Source organism: Urocitellus parryii, unplaced genomic scaffold (assembly GCF_045843805.1).
Source record: "Urocitellus parryii isolate mUroPar1 unplaced genomic scaffold, mUroPar1.hap1 Scaffold_139, whole genome shotgun sequence".
Classification (NCBI taxonomy): domain Eukaryota; kingdom Metazoa; phylum Chordata; class Mammalia; order Rodentia; family Sciuridae; genus Urocitellus; species Urocitellus parryii.
The window spans coordinates 114,765-135,492 of record NW_027551998.1 but is presented as its reverse complement, the minus strand read 5'-3'; the positions used below and the strand labels follow the sequence as shown (position 1 = coordinate 135,492).

The 20,728-nt window shown below is 57.4% G+C and overlaps 1 protein-coding gene across 1 annotated transcript in view; it reads left to right on the top strand.

The window, feature by feature from the left end:
• LOC144251634 (cadherin-23-like) overlaps positions 1-20,728 on the top strand; it is a 164,252-nt gene that overhangs the window by 42,440 nt on the left and 101,084 nt on the right. Inside the window, exons 3-5 of the mRNA XM_077794450.1 lie at positions 17,456-17,598; positions 18,507-18,554; positions 18,683-18,775. Coding sequence (XP_077650576.1) covers positions 17,456-17,598; positions 18,507-18,554; positions 18,683-18,775 — 284 coding nt within the window. The remainder of the gene's footprint in view (positions 1-17,455; positions 17,599-18,506; positions 18,555-18,682; positions 18,776-20,728) is intronic.

The window sequence follows — 20,728 nt, the reverse complement described above, 5'->3', positions numbered from 1 at the left end:
AGGCTGCAAAAATGAGAAGCCAGGCTCCCCTGGTTCAGCCAGCGGCCGCCCTCCTGGGTTTCCGTCCTTGGTCTCCGCCTGCGGTTGCTCCCCTTTCCTGTCCACCCGTTTAGCTCTTCGGTACATTTGAAAACCTACTTGAGCTCAGAGGCTCGTTCCTGGGTGTTGGCCGAAGCTGGGGCTGTTCGGTGGTGGCCTGTGGGTGGGGACGGCTCTTGCTGTGGCATCGGGACTGATGCTGACCCTCACTGCCTGGCCTTGAGCCTGCCACCTACTGAGGCCACAAGATGGACCCTCCAGAAGTGTCACTGAGGAGCAGGGGACTGCAGGGCGTGAGGGCGGCCCTCACCCTGTCCCGGAGGCCCCAAGAGGCCGCGGGGCTTCCCAAAGCTGAGTGACAGTTGCCAGCGCAGCCGGGGTGACAAGGATGAGGCTCGCAGGGCAGCCAGGGCCTGGCTCAGAAGGAGCAACCACGACGTCTCTGTAAATCACCGCGGAACGAGACCGTCATCCAGCGTTCACTGCGCATGTCTGCAGGCGGCCCCTGACAGCAAGCGGAGAGACCCCGCGTCCCCTAGAGGGGAGGTGTCCCCCAAAACTCCCGGGTGAGACCATGCAAAAAGGTTCACGGAAGAAATGATGGGGCTCCAAGAGCCTTAACCCAATCAGCAAATGGATCACCTGATGGGATTGATTGAGGGGTGGCTGAGGGCAGGTGGGGTGTGGCTGGAGGAGGTGGGCACTGGGATGTGGCTTTGGGGATCTGTCTGTATCCGGCAGGTGGAGACCTCTCTCTGCTCCCTGATCACCAGGCCAGCCGCTTCCCTCTGCCACAGTCTTCTGCCACGTTGTTCTGTCTCACCTGGAGCCTGAGGGACAAAGCTGGCTATCTATGGATTGGGACCTCTGAAACTGTGAGCCCTCAAATAAACTTCCTCCTCTAAAGTTGTTCTGGTTGGGTCCTTTAGTCACAGCAGCAAAAAAGCTAAAACAAACTGAGGCATGTAGTAGCAAGGTAATTTGCCCAAGATTACTCACCACCATAGTTTTGTGTTGCTATAACAGAATATCCGAGACCAGGGACTTTATAAAGAGAAGAAATTTATTTCTCCCAGTTCTGGAGGCTGGGGAGTGCAAGATCAAGGGGCTGCCTCTGGCAGGGACCTTCTTGCTGTGTCCCAACATGGTCAGGGCAGCACATGGCCAGAGAACAGAGAGTGCCCAGTGCTTCCTGCACGTGCCCATGGGTGGGAGGAGATCGTCGCTGGCTTCCTGCAGTGCCCTCTGAGCCTGCTCTTGTGAGGACGTGGGGTACTGGCCACCCTGTCCCGGACCCTACTTGCTGTGAAGGACAGAGGGACCCACGGGAGGATGAAGGACACTTCTCCCACCCTCCTTTCTAGGTCTCTCAGGACACCATCAGGTTTCAGGAAATGACCTAACAGGAAAGATGGACGCAGAGGGCAAAGAGCATCCTGTGCCCAGAGCCCTGCCCCCTGCGTCTGGGAGCAAATTCCCTTCATGAAACCCTTGGGGTCGCATGCTGGGGGAGGCATCTCTGGGCAGTTCCCTGGCTCAGGACAGGCAAGGGGACTCTCTGAGTCCACCCACAGCCCTTCACCTGTGCCTGCCTCCACGTTCCCAGGGCCACCGTTTCTCTGACGTGGGACCTGAGAGCTTCCAGCTCTGTGTGGAGCGGCAAGATTGAGACCAATTACAAAGGGAGAGGATTCCAGAAGATTTCCTCTGCCTAATCAAAAACTAAACACCCATGTCGGGCGGTATGTGGTGCACGCCTGTCATCCCAGTAGCTCGGGAGGCTGAGGCAGGAGGATCGCGAGTTCAAAGCCAGCCTCAGCAATTTAGGGAGGCCCTAAGCGACTCAGCGAGACCCTGTCTCTAAATAAAATATTTTTAAAAGGTCTGGGATGTGACTCAATGGTCGAGTGCCCCTGGGTTCAATCCCCAGCACCAAAAAAAAAATTTTTTAAAGACCTCAAAACAGTGGCAAGAGTGGCATTTGCATAAATCTCATCAGAAACTGTGCAGTCAAAGGACAGCCATCCCAGTGAGCCAGACACCAGGCACGCGGGACTCAGGAGGGCTGCTGCTTGCCTCTTTTCTCTGCCCTTCAGAGAAGAACAGCGGCTGCTCGTTGGGTGTGCCCAGTGGGGACTGGGGATAGAGGCCTTGATGTGGCTTTTAGCATGACGAGGACCACGCTCTGCCCACCCTGGGACTCCATTGCCCTGGGCCTGCTTGGTGATCCATCCGTCATTCAATGGCTCTTTGACTGGTGGACACTGTCCCAGGGTCTGTCTGAGGCCGGCATCTTTCCAGTCTCTGAGGCTGTGACAGGGACCAGGGTCACCGTAACCGCCCTCAGAGTGCTCAGAGTCACGTGGGAGACGCAGAGCAGGGGACCAGCGGCTAGCTGGGGCTCTGTGTGGCAGCTGGTTGAGGTTCACTGTGTGGGTCTGGGAGCCTCTTTGGATTGTCACAGATTTACGAAGAGCCCCTCTGGCGTTTCCCGGCTTGAGCCTGGCCACAGCGTCCCAGGCAGGAGCAGGGTCGGTGAGGTGGGCACCTTGCCCAGACAGGCTGGGAGGAGAAGCGGGCTGCCCTGCGCCCGTCCACGGCTTCTTCATCTGCGGAGCAAGGTGTGTGGCTGCGTTGGGGCCTGGGGACGACCTGGAATCAGTAGCCAGGGAAGTGTTTTCCAGGTCTTGGGTGTGGGCACAGTTTCCCCCACCCACCTCTGGGCTAAGGAGGCCTGGGTCTTGGGGACAGGAACTGATGGCCGGCAGGGAGACGCTGGAGTCACCCAAGAGCATCCTCCGGCTTTGCGGCCCTGCGTCCCTGTGTCCCTGGTGCCTGAGTTTCTGCTCTGCACCTCGGAGGTGCTTCTTTCTTTCTTTGTTCATCTGCTCGTCCATTTATCCACCCACCCACCTACCCCAGAAAAGAGATGCCCGGGTAAGAATAGCCAGGCCAGCTCAAGGCTTCCCATTGACCGCTTCCTTTGAGATGCTCTTGGAAGAAAGGATTAAAAAGAAAACCAGGGATTGAACCCAGGGGTGCTTAACCACTGAGCCCCCTCCCCAGCCCTTTTTATATTTTATTTAGAGAAAGGGTCTTGCTGAGTTGCTTAGGGCCTCGCTAAGTCGAGGCTGGCTTTGAAATTATGATCCTCCTGCCTCAGCCTCCCGAGCTGCTGGGATGACAGGCCTGCACCATGGTGCCCGGCAAAAGGATTTCTTGACCTAATAAATCCGGGCCGAGCCGAATCCCCCACCCACCATGCAGCTGCCACCCCAGCGGCTTCGAGGCTCTGACGGGTGCTACGGCTCCTCTCCCGACACACGCAGCCTTCCCTGCGCTGTTTCATGGAGTACCCGTTGGCCTCCCAGGGAATTAATGATTCGTGAAATACACTTTGGGAAGCATTCCTTTAAGCACGAAATCTTTTTTTAATTATAATGACTCGCATGGAATATTCATGAGATCCGTTATGTATGTACCTGCCTTCCCGCACAGGGGTGACTCATCGCTCAGCCCCTTCTCGGCACATCGTTGAACACGTCACCCGAGAGGCCTTGGACGATGATGCATTGTCGCTGACTGGAGAAAGGTCGGGAACAGGCACTTCTCAGGGAAGTTTTGACCTTTCCCATTGGCGGGCAGCGGGAGTGGCCTTTGTGTCTTCCTGCTCTTGTCCCCTACCTGCTCAGGGTCATAGGGATCCGAACAACAGAGGACCCACCTCATTATCATCGTCTGCAAAGTGAAAGTGAATAGGCTCCAGAGGCCCGGCCACGCCCCCTTTTTCCATAATGGGTTTGAAACTTAGTGCACAGATTTTGTGCCAAGAGTTTTAGCTACTCAAAGTCCTTTGGGGACAATTTCCCAGGCTTAGTCTATCTTCCAGATACTTGAAAGTGTGAGATGTGACCCTTTGATACGTGGAGTGTCACAAACCTCCAACAGAAGGAAAGGGCTTCTGTCAATCACTGGGGCTGGTACTGGATAAGAACATGGCCCCGAGGATCAGAGGGTCCTGGCTGACCCTGGAATCCCGATTCCACCTCTGCCTGGTGTGTGATATGGGGCTAATTGCCAAACCTCTCCGAGACCCATCCTCCTCACTTGAGTGTAGGAATACATCCTTGCATGTTTAAGGTGAATAGCAAATAACTTATTCACATAAAGTACATAACAGAGTGTCTGCCACGTAGTAGATGCTCAGTAAATGGTGGCAAAGCCAGAACTAAGGTAAGACAAGCAAGAGGCCCAGGGCACAGAAATTCAGGAGAGGCCCTCAGACTTGTGCAAGCACCGGGGCAGCACCGAAGCGGAGGGCACTTTAAGCTGTGTCCTGGGTGCCTTGCGTGGCTCACACTTGGCTCCACCCTGGCCAGCAGGTTGCCGTCACCTGCGGTTGTTCCTGGAGACCGAGCGCCTGGTCTGATTGGCTCAGGCAGTCAGTCCTGCCCCGTCAGGACAGGCCCTCTGCCCACACCTGCCTGGACCCTCACTTCCCTGTCGAAACTTTCAAAAACACAAACAGTGGCAAGAGCGGCATTTGCATAAATCTCATTAGAAAAAGTGCAAGTTTCATAAATCTTGTGATAAATTAGTGCGATATCGTTCTCAACGTGATGTATTAATTTTAGGGCAGAATGAATGGTGCCGTGATCACTGGGTAATTATGAGTCTCCTCCAGGAGGGAGTGATTTCTGGAGGGCTTTTCAGGCCCCCGCATGGGGGAGCGACGCAGGGGAGGTGTCTTTCTCACCTGCTCCCCGTCACACCTTCCTTCCGTCGTCTCTCTTCCTTCCGCTCAGAGGCGAGGAGAAGCTGCCTGGGGATGTGGCTCAGGGGCGGGTGGTGGAGACACAGGTGCCCGGCTATTCTGAAGTCAGACCGTAGGCCCCGACTTGCCTAGCACCAAGTTAACTTTGAGAAGAATTTTAAACAGCTGGGACCTGGGCCCAGTGAGTCTCGAGCGACCGCAGGGTGGGGGACCGGCAGCCTTAGCGTCCCCTGGAGCTTGTTAGGCCACAGCCAGCAGCTGAGGGGGCTGGCAACTCTGTGCTCTGAATACTCTCTCCTGGTGACGCTGACGGGCACTGGGGTCTGAGAACCACGACTCCAGCTGGGTGGCTCTTAACTTGGGCGCGTGTTGGAATCCCCTGGAAAGTTCTAACAAAATGCCGAGTCCAGACCACCCCTAGAACATGAATTCCTACGGGTCCCACAGTCGTTGGGGCCTGGGCGTCCTTACGGTCAGAAGTTCCCACGCCATGCTAACATGACATCAGGTCAAGAGTCCCTGCTTCAGAGCCACCGTGGACCGTTTTTATTTGGGGGTTTTTGCACATTGCAAAGACAATAGAAAAATACACAATATGTTTTGCCTTGCCCGAGCCTCGGCCGAAGCTGATCGTGCTGGAGCACCCCGTGTAGCACGGGACCTGACGTTTGAGGGGTGGAGGCTCCTGGGAAGCTGGCTTCCCCGTTGGCCAAGGGAAAGGGTCACCCAAGGTGCTGGCTTCTGGCCCTGCCTCACTAGGAGAAGCCCCTGGGGACTGAGCACTCTCCAGAGCCCCAGCGGGACCCCAGGCCCATGAGTCACACCTTGGGGTGTGGGCGCAGGCACGGACATCGTCTCAGAGTTCCAGTGATCCCAACGCGCCAGCCCGTGTGGGGACCGCTGACTGATAGGCCTTCCCACGCCCCAGTTCCTCAGATTGAGTCCTGTAGATCGAAGGGACCCTGGGCCCACCTGGGCCGCACAGGGGACTCCCTGAGCTGGCTCTGGGCTAGAATCTGGGTGCTCGAGCCCCTCCCACAGGCTCCCGTGAACTCGGTCTGGGGTACAGTAGCGCCTCTGGGATTTCAGAAGTGCTCCAGGTGACTCCCAGGTGCAGCCGGGGCTGGTCCCCCAGGCTGATGTCCCTGCTTGGTGGCATCTGGAGGGAGGCCTGGGGAAGGACAGACACCCGGAGGTGGTGGCCTCTGAGCAGAGGTGACCTGCAGCCAGGCACTGCCCTCCCCTCCCTTGGTCACATTCAGGGGACCGCAGTGATGGGTTCCCAGGGAAGGGCCTTGCTCTCGAGTCACGAGTCACAGGAGCATGATTGGTGACTGGCCTTGTGGCTCCGGGCAGGAGGGCAGCCCGCCCCGCTGAGCAGGAAGGAGCCGGCACGTGCCTGTCGTGTGTGGATTATCTCCCGCCAGCCTTTCAGGCCTGCAGTGCTCTGTTTATTTTAATGATAATGTCAAGTTCAATTTGCCGTCATTTTTCCACATTTCCTTTTGTGGAGTTAATTGAACAGTTCAATGAATTGAAAAGTTTCAGGAGAGGGGAAAACGCCCGGCCCCCCATTATCACTGTGATTAAACCTGGGCACGAAGGCTCCACTCTCTGGGCCCTGAGAAAGGACTGCAGCCCCCCGTGGGTCTGGGCGTGCAGCAAGGACTCGGGAAGGTCACGCAGAACATTCTGGAGCCCCTCCTTCCCGGCTTCCTCAGGATAACAGGCTGCTATTTCTGGACAGAGGAAAATGTCCCATCCCCCATGAGCACGGGCCGCAGCCCTGCCCCACCTCAGCTGGCTCCCCACGGTGTAGCCTGATTGGGGACCCCAGAAGCGGCCGGCTTGGCTGTGCCCTTCCCACCTCTGGCGCCCACTGCCTGCCTTGTGCGTGGTGTGGGGTCTGCAGAGCTGGAGCAGGTGTGACCTTGGGGTGGTGTGAAGGACCCTCACACCAGGAGCTGGGGGTGGGAGGGGCAGCTCCACCCCTGCCAGCTGTTTGGCTGGGTGACCGTGAACTCACCACTGAGCCACCCAGCCCTGCCTTCTCCTTTGTCTCAGGGCCACCGATGGACCGCTCAGTGGGTGACTGACCCAGGGCCACACAGCAGGCCGTGACGGGGTGTGAGCCATGTCAGTGCCGGGTCGGGCTGACTCTCTCCGTCCTAACCAAGGGAATCCTCTGAGTCCTCTATGCCCTTTGACGGAGGCCAAGGACCTCTGTCTGTTGATGGTCATATTCCAGTGCCTCAAGCAGGGCTGGGGACAGCAGGTGCTCAGCAGTGTGTGCTGAGTCAACGGATGAAAGGCTCGAACAGGAGGGGGGCTGAACAAGCCCTGCTTTGCCACGTGCCAGCTGTGTGACATAGGGCCAAGAACTCGACCTCTCTGACTGCAGGGTTATGGGGTCTTAGAGCCTGTGGTGCCTGCAGCCAGGCCCACAGCCCTCGGCTATGATGCCTCTTTCCTGCTGTGGAGCCCAGAAGCAGGAGAGCTCTGGGTTTCTAAGAGTCGGGACCAAATCCCTTGCATATTTATATCCGATGCCTGATTTTCCCTCTTGGGCATATTAATTTAAAACGTGTGCTGTGTCTCACTTTCCACTCCTCCCAACCACTAGAGCCTCTGAGCTCAGACGGTCCTGCTCTGTTCAATGTCTCCTTCCCTGATGAGCCCAGGAGAGCGGCAGCCACCTGTCGGGCCCTCAGGCAGGGAGGGCCACGCTCCTGGCAGGGGATAAGTGGGCTGTGGCAATCCAGGGTGACACAGGGGAGGCCCCCTCCACCGTGCCTCCCTCCAGGGTGTCCACCTTCAGGCCAGGCTCCAGAGTGACCTGGAGGCCCCGTCGGGTTGGTCACTGTGAGGTGAGAAGAAGCCTGTGTTCTGCCTCTGGGTTTCAGGCTTGCATAAAAAGCTTTGTGAGAAAAGCCATGAGACTGGGGGGTGCCACAGACCTGGGTTTGAATCCTGGCTCTGCCAGCTCATGGCTGTGTGACCTCGGGTAGATCCCTTGACCTCTCTGAGCCTGTTCCCTCACCTGGGTATCAGGCAGCTAGCCCTGCTGTGGACGGTCGGTCATGGTGAATGACAGAGGGACAGCCTGGGAACCTGGAGTGGTGCCCAGCGCAGGGTGTGCTTCCTGAGCGCTGCGTTCCTTCCCCAGGCAGTGCCCGACACCCGCTCGATGGGGCTGCAGCAGAGAGCATGTGTGAGGAGGGCCTGCGGTTCCTGAGACAGACTGTCCCCTGTACCTGGGGCCGGGGGCGAGGTGTGTGTGGGGCTGGCTGCCCCAGGGAGAGGCCGCGTGGTTGGAAGCCTAGGACAGAAGAAGGCTCCCAGAGGTCGAGCCAAGTCCAGGCCCTGGGGACTAGCCAGAGGAGCCTGACCAGGGCAGGAGAGCCCAGGGAACCAAGACAAATGAGGCCATCCCCAGGAGTCAGGCTCTTAACCAGCCTGTCTGATCCCAGAGGGGAGACAAATGAGGCTGCAGACCCCAAGGCTCTGGGGCGTCCAGGAGAGGGGGAGGGCAGCGCCCTGGCTCTGGCAGAGACCAAGGCCAGGGAGGACGAGGGCGGGCTTCCCTCCAAGGGGACAGGGGCTTGCAACAGGCCTGATGGCCACGGGGTGAGGGTGGGAGTGGGGGTAGGCCTCAGAAAACCCTGATCACAACTCACGGCCTTGGGATGGGGGTCAGGGCTGCCACCTGTGTCTCCTCGGCTCAGCCCTGGCCAGATGGCCCTCTGGGGTGCAGGGCCCTGGCTCCTCTCTGCAGAATCAGGGGGAGGCTTGGTCTGTGCGGTCCTCCCTTGAGCCAGGACGAGCCCCTGTTTGTGAGCTGGCCTGTGCACTCCACGCCTGATTCTGCCCCTCTTAACGGCCCTGAGCCCGCAGGGAAAGACAGCTAGATCCTTGGCCCCTGGGTAGGAAGGGACAGTAGACCACAGCGTGGCCCTTTTATGTCACAGATGGGAAGAGTCTGGTTTGCACGTGCTCCTCAGGGTCGATCCCAGCGGCAGCGTGGACCCCAGTGTTGTGAAGGATCCTGAAGTTCACTAAGTTCACAGAAAAGGGGCTGCGATTGATTAGTAATGTCTGCGGGGACCAGCAGTGGGACCACTCCCTGGAGCTAGAAGAGAGGGGGTCAGTGATGGAGGGGTGGGCAGGGGGAGGGAGATGGCAGAGCGAGCCCCGAGCACCAGCTGCCCCGCCCAGGGCAGGGGCCTCTGGCTCACTGCAGAGGTGCAGGTCACGGGCCTGGGGCACAGGAGAGAGCCCCTGGCAGGGCTGGTGTTCGGGGCCTGCGTTTACCGTTGTCTGGGATTTGAGAAGCGAAAGCAGAAGAGTTTGGAGGCTGAAGGAACAGCAGCAGCGCAGCCGAGGGAGCATGTGTGGCCAGGCCCAAGGCCGTGGTGTGCCCTGGGGAGGGCAGAGCCTGGCAGGTCGGGCCCAGCGAGCAGTGGAAATGCGCACGGCCGGGGTGGGGGACACGGCTGGGGTGGAAGAACTTGGTTTTTGCGTGTGTGTTCTTTTTAGTAATACATGACGGCAGAGTGTATTTTGACATATACACACACAGAGTGTAATTCTTGGGCTCAAACAGGATGCCGAGTTTCACTGGTCGTGTATTCATTCATATATGAACATAGGAAAGTTCTGTCCAGTTCATTCCACTGTCTTTCCTATTCCCAACACTCTCCCCTCAGTCCCCTTTGTCTAATCCAGTGAACTTCTATTCTACCCCCTCTTATTGTGAGTCAGCATCTGCATATCAGAGAGAACATTTGGCCTTTGGTTTGGGGGGATTGGCTTATTTTGCTTAGCATGATAGTCTCCTGTTCCATCCATTTACCAGCAAATGCCATAACTTCATTCATCTTTATGGCTCAGTAATATTCCATTGTGTCTATACAGCACATTTTCTTTATCCATTCATCTGCTGAAAGGCACCTAGGTTGGTTCCATGGCTTAGCTATTGTGAATTGAGCTGTTATGAACTTGGATGCGGCTGCGTCACTGCAGTATGCTGATTTTAATGCTGCAGAAACTACAGAAGGAGTTGGGTCAGGGTGTGGCACAAAGGTGTTCTTTTAAACACTGCGGCCACCCAGCGCCACCACCTGCCATCTTAATTCCTGAGGCAGGAGAATCTCAAGTTCGAGGCCGGCCTCGGCAACTTAGCCAGGCCCTAAGCAATTTAGCAAGACTCTGCTCAAAATTGAAAAATAAAAAGGGCTGGGGGTGTGGCTCAGTGGTGAAGTCTCTGGGTTCAATCTATAGTAAAAAAAATAAAAGTGACAGTGCTGCAGGCCAGAGGAGCGCACCGTCGCATCCCTCCCGGGCTTTGGAAAACACGGATTGCATTCTGATCCACTTTAGAAAAAACAAAAAGCCTGCATCTGCCTGGGCCCAGCCGGGTTTCCAGCAGGCGGAGGTCGGCAATTCTCCGGGAACAGCATGACATGCCATCCCAGCCTCGCCCCTCGGTGCAAATAACAACAATAACAGTAATGACAGTCATCTCAGCCAGCAGCATGGGCCCAGCGGCTCCCCGGAAGCCGTGATTGTCCGCCCCTTGCCTGGAGGACAGATGTGGCTCGCTGGTGAAGGACGCGTCCCCAGCTCTCCGCCTCCCAGGGAGCCCTGCGTTCTGCTGAGCAGATCCCCTCCTCCACCGAGGCCCTGCCCTCCGAGCAGGCACCCCATCCCAGGGTGGGGTTCTCAGCCCCAGGAGGGAGCACGTGGTCCTCTGAGAGCCGTCAGGGCCAATTCCTGAGAGACTGGCCCCTCGGCCAGTGCTCCTCTGAGTGCACCTATGTCCAAAGCCAAGTGCTACTGGCTTGAGGATCACTGGGTTTGATTGGCTGGGCCTTAGTCCATTAGTGTCCGAAATTAAGAATCCACTTGCAGAGTGGGAGGTGGCTGTGTGGACAATCAGGCCCAGCAGGGACAAGACCCTGGGTTCAGTCCCGACACTGAGAAAAAACAGCAAAAAATGACCTCACTTGCTCTCCTCTCTCCTCCTGCCATGGCTCTGAGATCTGCGTGGCTTTGGGGAACCGTCCTCCTCCTAATCCTCTGGGCAGTTGGCAAGGTTCATTCATTTTTTTCTTGAGTGCCTCTGGGACGCCAGGTGGTGGTAGGCTTAGGGACATGACAGGGAATGTGACAGGCCAGGCTGTGGCTCCCAGGGGCTTATGCAAATGTGCTTGTAACAGTGGGTGGAGGCTGGGGGAGGAGGCTGGCAAGTCAAATAATAAACAGGTGCCTCAGAGAGGACTGTGAAGACTGGGGCATGGGGACAGTGTGACTAGGCGTCCCTTTAGGTGGTTTGTCCCGGGTGTTTGAGGAAGGCCTCTAGAGAAGGTGACTGTCAGCCTGCGAGGGGCACAGTGAGAACGCTGGCACATATAGACCTAGGGCAGGAACCTCCCAGCAGAAGCATGACCAGGGCAAAGGCCCTGGGGCAGCCACAGTTTGGCGTGTTCAGGAACAGAAAGCATGTGCGTGGGCCCAGAGGCATGTGTGGCCCGGGAGCCTGTGAGATGTGGCGGGATGTGTGAGCCTAGGTCATTAGGGCCTTGGATATGATCTGATTTGTTTTGTTAAAAAATATTTTAATTATGGTAAAATACACGAAACATGAAATTTCTCGTCTTAATCAGTTGCACGTGCACAGTATTAAGTACAGTCCCACAGTTACGTGACCAGTCCCCAGAACTCGTTATCTTGAAAGCTGAAACTCTGTACCCATTAAACAATAATACTCTCCCCAGCCCTGTCCCTGAGCCCTGGCCACTGCAGTCCCCCTGTCTATGAATCGGGCTACTCAAGGTGACTGCGTGACAGTGGGTCATGTGTGGTGGTCTTCGTGAGCGGCTCATTTCACTTAGTGCCGTGTCCTCGGGTTCGTGCGTGCTGGGGCATGGGCCAAAATGGCCTGTTTCTTAGAACTAAAGAGTTTTCCCGTGGATGCTTGTGCTGCATATCCGCCCCCTGTGGATGGACACCTGGCTGGCCCCTCCTTCGTGTCTGTTGTGACTCACGCTGCTATGGCCACGGTGTGCAAGGGTTTCACTTCATACATATTCTCCTTCCCACCCAGGAAGCGAGGCCCAGCTCCTGTGAACTCAGAGGGGAGGGGGCCGGCCCGGCGTGACCCTTCCCCCCGGGAGATGGGGTGTGAGAGTCCTCGGGCTGCACTGATTGAGCTGGGAGTCCTAAGACCAGGCCCTTAAATCACGCTGGGGCTGGAGGAGCCTTTCTCTGCATGTGGAATGGGAGCCATAAAGCATGCTGACTTACAGGCGGTGCTCACCAGGCTGCTTGTTTATGGCCAGACCCGTTCCCGCTCCTGATGCCTTACTGTGCCCACTGGTGAACATTTGTCCAGGACCAGGACTTCAGATCCCATGCACCCACGTCTTGCAGGAGGGTGGGGGCTGGTGTGTCAGAGTCACACTCCAGTGGAACCAGCAGGGCCTAGGACTACAGAGTCCCAGCTCCCTGGGGGGCTCGGGTGTCCAGTCTTGGGGTGTGTGTCTTTTTGGGGATCTCCAGGGACTTAAGGACAAGTGGTCTCCTGGGCAGGAGATCCCAGGGACCAGGGAGGCGGGTGAGGAGGTGAGACAGGGAGAGAGCGAAGCCATCAGACCCGCTGCCGACTGTGCCCGTGGGTTCTGTCGCTGTAACAGGATGTCACAGACGGGGTGATCTGTGAACGCCGGATCTTGTTTTGCGCCTGGTCCTGGAGGCTGGGAGTCAGGAACATGGCGCCTGCCTCTGGTGAGGCCTCATGCTGCTTCACACAGGGTGAGGGTGTCGCACGGTGAGGGTGTCGCACGGTGAGACGGGACAAGCATGCTCTCTCAGCTGTCTTTCTTCTTATGAAGCCATTAATGTCACTGTGGGGTCCCATCCTCATGGCCTCGTCTAACCCTGGTGACCCCCCAAAGGCCCTGCCCCCAAATACCACCAACATAGGCATTTGGAGGTCAAGTTTCCAGCAGAACTTTGGGGGGTTACACTCACACCCGAGCACCAACCAGGTCACCATGGCGGGCAGCTGGAGACGAGTCCCATGGGGACACCAAGATCCTGGGTAGAGCATTGCTTCTGGGTCTTCCTCCTGAGAGGGAGGGGCAGGGGTGGCCCTGCTGGCTTCATGTTTATCCATCATCTTCCAAGAGCCACGCACCCCATGCTGCCACCAGGACATTGTCCTTGGCCCCGCTGCCCTGACCCAGGAACAGGAGGAGCAGCCTCTGATGGCCACACCCCGGGCAAAGAACCACGGGGCTGGAGCTGGTCGGGCAGGTGTGTGTGACAGTGCAGGGGGGTTGGCAGGGGGCTGAGGGCATCTGCTGGGGGTGCCTGCCCAGCTCCATCTCACCATCATCAGGGGCTCGGGCCCTTGTGAGTCGCTGGGTCTTCTTACCACCAAATAGCACTCCAGACCTCGGTGGAAACCCATTTGGCTATTCCTCAATAAGTAAAGGTAGAGTTACCAAGTGACCCAGAAATTCCACTCCTGCATATACACCCCCCAAAGAATTGAAAACAGCTGTTCATGCAAAAACGTGTACGCAGATGTTCGTAGGAGCATTGTTCACAGTAGCTAAAAGATAGAGATGACCCAAATGTCCGTCTGCGTGTGAATGGAGAGACAAATGTCTCAGAGCCACACAACAGAATATTACTGGGCCATAAAAAAGGAACAAAGTACTGATACACGTCACAGCATGGATGGACCCAGAAAATGTGAGGCTAAAGTAAAAGAAGCCAGACACAAAAGGCCATGTATCTTACGATTCCATTTATATGAAATGTCCTGAACAGGCAAATCCACAGAGACAGAAAGGGGATTTGTGATGATCAGGGGCTGGGGACAGAGGGACAGGGTGATTGCTTAATGGGGGTGTGGTTTCCTTTAGGGGTGATTAAAAAAAACACTGTGGAACTAGACAGTGATAGGGGTGGCACAGGATCGTGGATTGTGCTACAGGCAACTGAACTGTACACTTCTCTCTAAGTGGTAAATTCCGTGAGATGTGTATCTTGCCAGTTTTTTTTTTTTTTTCCCTAAAGCACTCCAGGTGTTTTGCAGCTCTGAGATGCAAGGCACACTGTTTCTCAGGTGAGAAACAGACCTGCACGTGGCACACACACCCAGGTGTCATGCAGCCCGGGACGCTCCTCCTGAGCTGTAACCAAGGGCGGGGCGCCGGGCGGAGGAGAGCCCCGCACACTGGCCGCGTGCCCGCAGGAGTGGCGGGGCCCGGGTTGCTTCGGCCGAGCTGCAGATCAGCGCTGGGCGGGGGTGTGCACGCAGCTGGAAGATTGTGGGGGGCGTCTTGTCTTAAATATAATATTAAATCTGCACCTTTAATTAGTACACTTAGAAAAGGTCACTAGCAATTACCTGGGACACAAAGAAGGCGTGAGGGGCAGGCGCCCGTGAGGAAGCAGAGAAAGACCATTTCGAGCAGCACATAATTGAGGGGAAAATGGATAAAAGTCCTTGAAATTACAGGGTGGGTGACAGCAGCTGATGGCCCCGTCCCCGTCCTGCCCGGGGCCCCCCCTCCCGAGTGTCGGACTCCAGCCATTTGGGATAGCAGGCCGAGTCATGAGACCTTGGCTGCAGGGCAGCGTGGCCTTCCCAGAATCCCCTGGGCCAGTGGGCAGCGAGGCCCTGGGTCCCACCTGGGCTGGCCCTGATGGGGTTGCTGGGGGAGCTGCAGGTGGCCCTAGGCCTGCTGTACTGTGGACAAACAGGGAGCGTCTGGGCCTCGTTCCTGGGAGGGATCTGCCAGGGCGCTGGGCAGCAGCTGAGCGTTTCTTAAACGTTGGCCATAGAAAAGAAATGCGTGTCCTGGAAGCCAGGGGACAGCTGGAAATTCTATCGTAGCTCTGGGTTACATAAAAATAAATTCTTAAATTTATAAAAATGAACGGTGCACTCTGCCGCCAATATATTCCTTGTCGCGGGGCAATGCAGACACTTTGGGAAGCCAGGCTCGGTGGACCTGTGACTTTGACGTACCCCTTCCTTCCCACCTAGAAAGAGAAGAGCCTCGAGCTGGGAGTCTGGTTCGGTCCAAGGGCTGACGTGGGCTCCCATAGAACTTTGGGCAACTTGGTAAACGCCTTCACCGTTTCCTCTCTAGACGGGGAGGTGGGGCCTGAGGCTGTTCCATATTCCCTCCAGGATTTCTTGTTCTGACCCCTCCCCCACTCCTCACCTCCTCCCATCACCTCGCAAGCGGCCATGTCCCCCTCTGCTGCTCTGCTGCTTGACTTTGGAGAGGTTTCTTTGTCTCCTGGAGCCTCAGCTTCCTCATCCGTAAAACGGGCAGGATAACGGCCGCCGAAGGGTTGCTGGGAAGGTTTAATGAGCAAACCCAGGTGCGTGGACCAAGGGTCTGTCCCAGCACAACAGCCTGATAAATGCCCAGGACCCTCCTTTTCCAAGTGTTGGGCTTCCAGCTGGACGGGGCCTGCTAGGCTCATGTCCACGGAAGCCCTGATTCTGAGATGGGCGAGGTGTGGAGACAGATGGGGGGCTCTGGGCCCTGCACGCCTGGGCCGTGGCCTCCACCTCTGCCGTTTGCCCTCTGAGCGGCTCTGGGAAATGACATCGTCCCTCTCGGATGCCTTGTCTGTAAGTGGCAGCGCCAGTGAGGACTGAATCCGATAGAACCGTCATGGAAACGGCTTAGCTGGGCACTGGACTCCGGCGAGGCTCAAAGCCATCCACCATCACTGTCACGCCGACCCGCCGTCCTGTTGGAGTTCACTTAGGAAAGCCCCTTAGCTTCTTTTCTAGATAAAATGCCTGAAATTGAGACTCCGTCCTCCCTCCTTCCTAGCTTGATCTTCAGAGCTAGTTGGTTAATATGAGAGGCAGGCTCTGGGGAGGAGGGGGGCCCGTCCCACGTGGCGGGGTGAGCTGACGCGCTGCAGGAAGGGCACGCGCACCTTGTTCTGACCTCGTTGTCCCTGTGAGAACCAGGCGGAGACTGCGCCTCCTCTTTATAAACCGACTCGCTGTCTGCTCATGCCATTTTGAGCACAGTTTTGGGGACCTGAGGACCTCCTGAAGCCAAGGCGCCCAGCTGTCCCAGTTACCCTGAGCTTCCTGGTTTTGGAACACGTGCAGGCAAATGCCTCTGTCCTGGGAAAGGGAGCAGTGGGCCACCCCATGTGAAAGTCACCGGGGAACCCGTGAGCCCAGGAGATGTCCTCTGCTAGGGCCTCTTAGGTGAGGTACGGACAGGTGTCCTGATGCCTGGGCTGGCCAGGGCTTTGCTTCCTGGTGAGAGGTGACACCTACCTTTTAATCCCCTTCTTGAAGACAGGAACCAGACCCTGCCACCCAGTTCTGGACTGGAGTGACGGTCTGGAGGCAGAGCCGAATCTTCCTAATTTCTGTGTACAGCAGTGCACACCCCAAAGCCAGCGCCTCGTCACTCTTGAATGAAGCCCAGAAGATTTTGCAAAGTATTCTGAATTAGAAAGTGTGCTTCCATCTGCAAAAGACAGAACTCCAACTCAACTGGCATGGGCCAAAAAATCAGGGGGAGAGAGGCTGTGGCGATCCTTCTCACAGCCGAGAAGTCCAAGGACGGAGGAGCTCTCGGGCACACCTGCCTGCATACCCCCAGCTCTCAGGGGGCACAGTGGCTCTGCACTCGGCCTCCCTGGCCTCACTCTCCGGCAGGCTCCCTGTGTGGTGCCAGAGATGGCTGCCGACAAGACCCGCCCAGCAGCCCCAGTGGAAAGAGAGAGCCTCTTTTCCTCAGTTGCTGCAAAAGTCCCAGGGTTGGATTTGATTGGCTAGGTTGCGTCACATGCTCCTTTTGGAACCAATCATAGTGACCAGGGAGATGGGATGCTCTGGGCAGAATTCTGTGCCCATCTTGGGACACAGGAGGTGTGGGGAGCCCTGTCCTTACTCATCCCAGCCACGTCGGGAGGGAGGCTCCAAACCAACATTAGGACAAGGGGCAGGCAGAAGCCACAGTGGTCATTGCACACCCAGAACACGGTGATGACACGTGAGAGCTCTGAGTGACGAGTGGGCCAGGGTGGACGTGGGGAGCCTGGTCAGAGCCCAGGGGTGCACGAGGTCTCCTGATAATCATGGTTTGTGGGGTGGCTGGAGGTTTGTGGGGTGGCTGGTCCCTGCTGGGAGCCGTGCCACCTGAGCAGGTTGTAAGGAAGGACCCTGACCTCCTCTATGACCTTGACCTCCTCTGTGACCCTGACCTCCTCTATGACCCTGACCTCCTCTGTGACCCTGACCTCCTCTATGACCCTGACCTCCTCTGACCCTGACCTCCTCTGTGACCCTGACCTCCTCTGTGACCCTGACCTCCTCTATGACCTTGACCTCCTCTGTGACCCTGACCTCCTCTATGACCCTGACCTCCTCTGTGACCCTGACCTCCTCTATGACCCTGACCTCCTCTGTGACCCTGACCTCCTCTATGACCCTGACCTCCTCTATGACCCTGACCTCCTCTGACCCTGACCTCCTCTATGACCCTGACCTCCTCTGTGACCCTGACCTCCTCTAGTGACCTTGACCTCCTCTATGACCCTGACCTCCTCTGTCTTCTGCTCTCTTGGCTACTGCAGGTTCCTCCGTGACCCAGCTGCTGGCCAGGGACATGGACAACGACCCTCTGGTGTTCGGCGTGTCCGGGGAGGAGGCCTCCCGCTTCTTTGCCGTGGAGCCCGACACCGGCGTGGTGTGGCTCCGGCAGCCTCTGGACAGAGAGGTAGGACTCGCCCAGCCCCGCCCCAGTCCTTCCCCGGGGGAAAGGAGCAAACGCTGGCAGCAGGTGGCTCACCACACTTTAGGGGCCTTCTTCCAAGTCCCCTCTGACTCGGTGGGGGGCGTCTTCCTGGGTGGCACCCCGCCTCCAGGCAGTGCTGGCCGATGTGGGTGGGGAGGGGGTGGCTGGGGTCTCCACGCAAGGAGCACATTGGATAGACCCGAGGGGCAGTGACCGTGGGTTGTGCAATGGGACCACACGGGGGTAACAGGTCAGCTCCCACCCTCAGCATATGTTCCCCCAAAGGCCATTTCTTTTCTTTCCCTCTCTTTCTCTGTCTCCCTCCCGCCCTTCCTTCTTCTTCTTTTTTGGCACTGGGGATTGAACCCAGGGACACTTAACCCCTGAGCCCCATCCCCAGTCCTTTTCTATATTTTATTTAGAGACAGGGTCTCCCTGAGTTGTTTAGCACCTCACTTTTGCTGAGGCTGGCTTTGAACTAGTGATCCTCCTGCCTCAGCCTCCCGAGCCACTGGGATTACAGCCGCTGTGCCTGGCTCCAAAGGGCCTTTTCCAGAGAAGCAGCATTGACGCTGTTAGTCCTTAATAAATTAACAGAAGGGTCTTGAGTCAGCCCATCCTGTGTCCTCTCCCTGCATTTGAGGGGATGGCCCCAGAGCAGCTGGTGACTTGCTCAAAATTACACAGCAACTTAGAGGCAAAGCCGGTCCTCAGGCCCCAAATCCTTGAATTTCTCGTTCTTTTAAGGCAAGGTCATAGTCCACACCTGCTTCCCCAACCCACAGGGCACTGTGGCTTTGGGGGATGTCTGGAGCGGCCCTGGAGCCCCCAGGCCCCTCAGGGGCCTCAGCTCCTCTGGCCTCTCTGACCGGCTCTTCCCTTTCTTTCAGACCAAGTCTGAGTTCACGGTGGAGTTCTCCGTCAGCGACCACCAGGGGGTGAGTGTCCCATGAGGCCACCGAGGACCGGGGCAGCCTGTTCCTGGCTTGGCGGGGTCCCTGGGCCCCATGGGTGGACAGAGGTCAGAGGCAGGTGGCAGCGCTGACCCCGGCCCTTTCCTTGCCAGGTGATCACACGGAAAGTGAACATCCAGGTGGGGGATGTGAATGACAACGCACCCACCTTTCACAACCAGCCATACAGCGTGCGCATCCCTGAGGTAGGAACCCACGGCCACCCGCAGGGTCCCAGGGGCCGGCTGTTCCCTAGGCCATCTGGGCGCGTAGGAGGGGCCCCCGGGGAAAGGGCAGCTCCAGCTCTGTCCCCCCTGTGCCCCAGCCTGGGGTCACTCTGGGCGGGTCAGTGAGCATTGGGGAGCCTCTGAGGACAGGGCCGGGCTGGTGGTTGGGCAGAGTAGCTGGGTCAGTGGACCACAGGAGCCTCAGGCCGGAAAGCTCTGGCTGCCCGGGTGGCCGGCTTCACTGGAGTGGAGGTGGGTGGGGTCTGGAGCGGCAATGCTGCCCCCTGCCTTCCATTCCCAGCCCGGCTCCGGCCGGGCACAGAGTGTCTAGGGGCCTTGCCCCACATGCTCCCTCTTTGGCCAGGGCCAGGTCCCTGCAGGACTCGGGGAACACAGGACCCCCAGGAAGGACATTTCCCTACCGTGCGCTCTCTCCTGCGGCCCCCGGCCCCTGCTCTGTGTGCCCTGAGTCTGTCTGCATGAGTACCTACTTGTAAAATCAAGCCATTGCTGGTAATTGAGAAGTACAAATTATTGCATTACAAACGGTTCGTTAATAAGCTGGCTGCTGGCTCCGGGTGGCACTGGGGTTCTCCTGGCTGGCTGTCCCTCACCACACAGTGGCTGAGCCAGTCTTAGGGCTGGCAGTTGGTGGAAAGCTACTGAAGGTGTGGGGCCTTATCTCAGGTCTGGGCTGGGCAAGAGCTGTAAAGTGTCCAGATGGAAGATAGAATCCTCTGGAAGGGTGGGTTGAGCTCTAACCTCTTCTATTGTTAATCATTGGATCAGAGAACAAAAAGGGTTTTGATAGAATATCCCATAGGCTGGGCAGGGGGAGAAGGACTTGTCCGAGGTCACGGGGCTGTGACTTGGAGCTTCTAACTCTCAGGGAAGGTTCGAGGTCCTCAAGGATGCAGAGATCTGTCTCCTGTTGCTGGCTCTCGTTGCTCAGCCCAGATCCACAGGTCCTGCTCTTGTGTTGGCAGAGGACGGGGCGGGGGGGGGGGGAGGTGCAGAGGGGATGTCCGAGGGCCTTGCCCCTCCCCTGCCTGGGACACAGGAGGGAGAGCCTGCTGTCCTGAGCTCTGGGGACAGCGATGTGGCCAGCGTGCCCGGGGACTGCAGCTTGGCTCCAGGCGCACGCTCATTTGGAAGTCTCCCTAATTTAATTAAGGGGCTCTACGTGCCAGCCTGCACTCTGGGCCTGGGCTCAGAATCCAAGGGCACGGCTCGGAGTTAATGAGGCTTGGGCCCATTGCTCAGCTGCCATCCTGGCAGGCATGGCCGCCCTCTGTCTTCCCTCAAGGGGGGCAGCAGGCAGCAGCAATGGCAAGGGGACAGGGTCATGTCCCTTCTTCCCAGCCCTCGGGCCAGGGACCAGCCTTGCCTTGTCTCTTCCTTCAGAGATGGGACCTGCAGCCCCCAGTCCTGTCGGATGGCCCTGGGATTCTCCAGAGGCCTCTGCCTCCAAGGAGAGAGCCCCCACGGTTGCTCATTTATTTAACAAATATTTATTGAGTGTCTGCTGTGGACTTGGCTCTGTGCCTGTCCTCATTCCACAGAGGCCAGGAGGCTGCAGGGATGTGGAATGACAAGCCAGACTGGAGACAGGAGACCCAGGTCTGGCCCTTCCCTGCTCCCAGATTGCTGGTCTGTTTGTTCAGGTCACTTAACCTCTCTGGGCCATAGTCCTCCTGATCTAATCAATCTAAGGGCAGGTGGAATAGGGTGGCCTGCCTCCTGCCCATCTGAGGAGGAGAAGGTGGACTGGAAGGGCTGGCGACAAGGACACACAGTCCCTGGCGGGAAGCCCACATGGTTTACTTGCTTGTGTGAAAACACCCCCAGATCACTTCAGTGCCTGATACTCAATGCCTTGCTTGGGGCTGCTCAGTGTGGCCAGTGGAGATGTGGTGTCAGCTGGACGGAGGC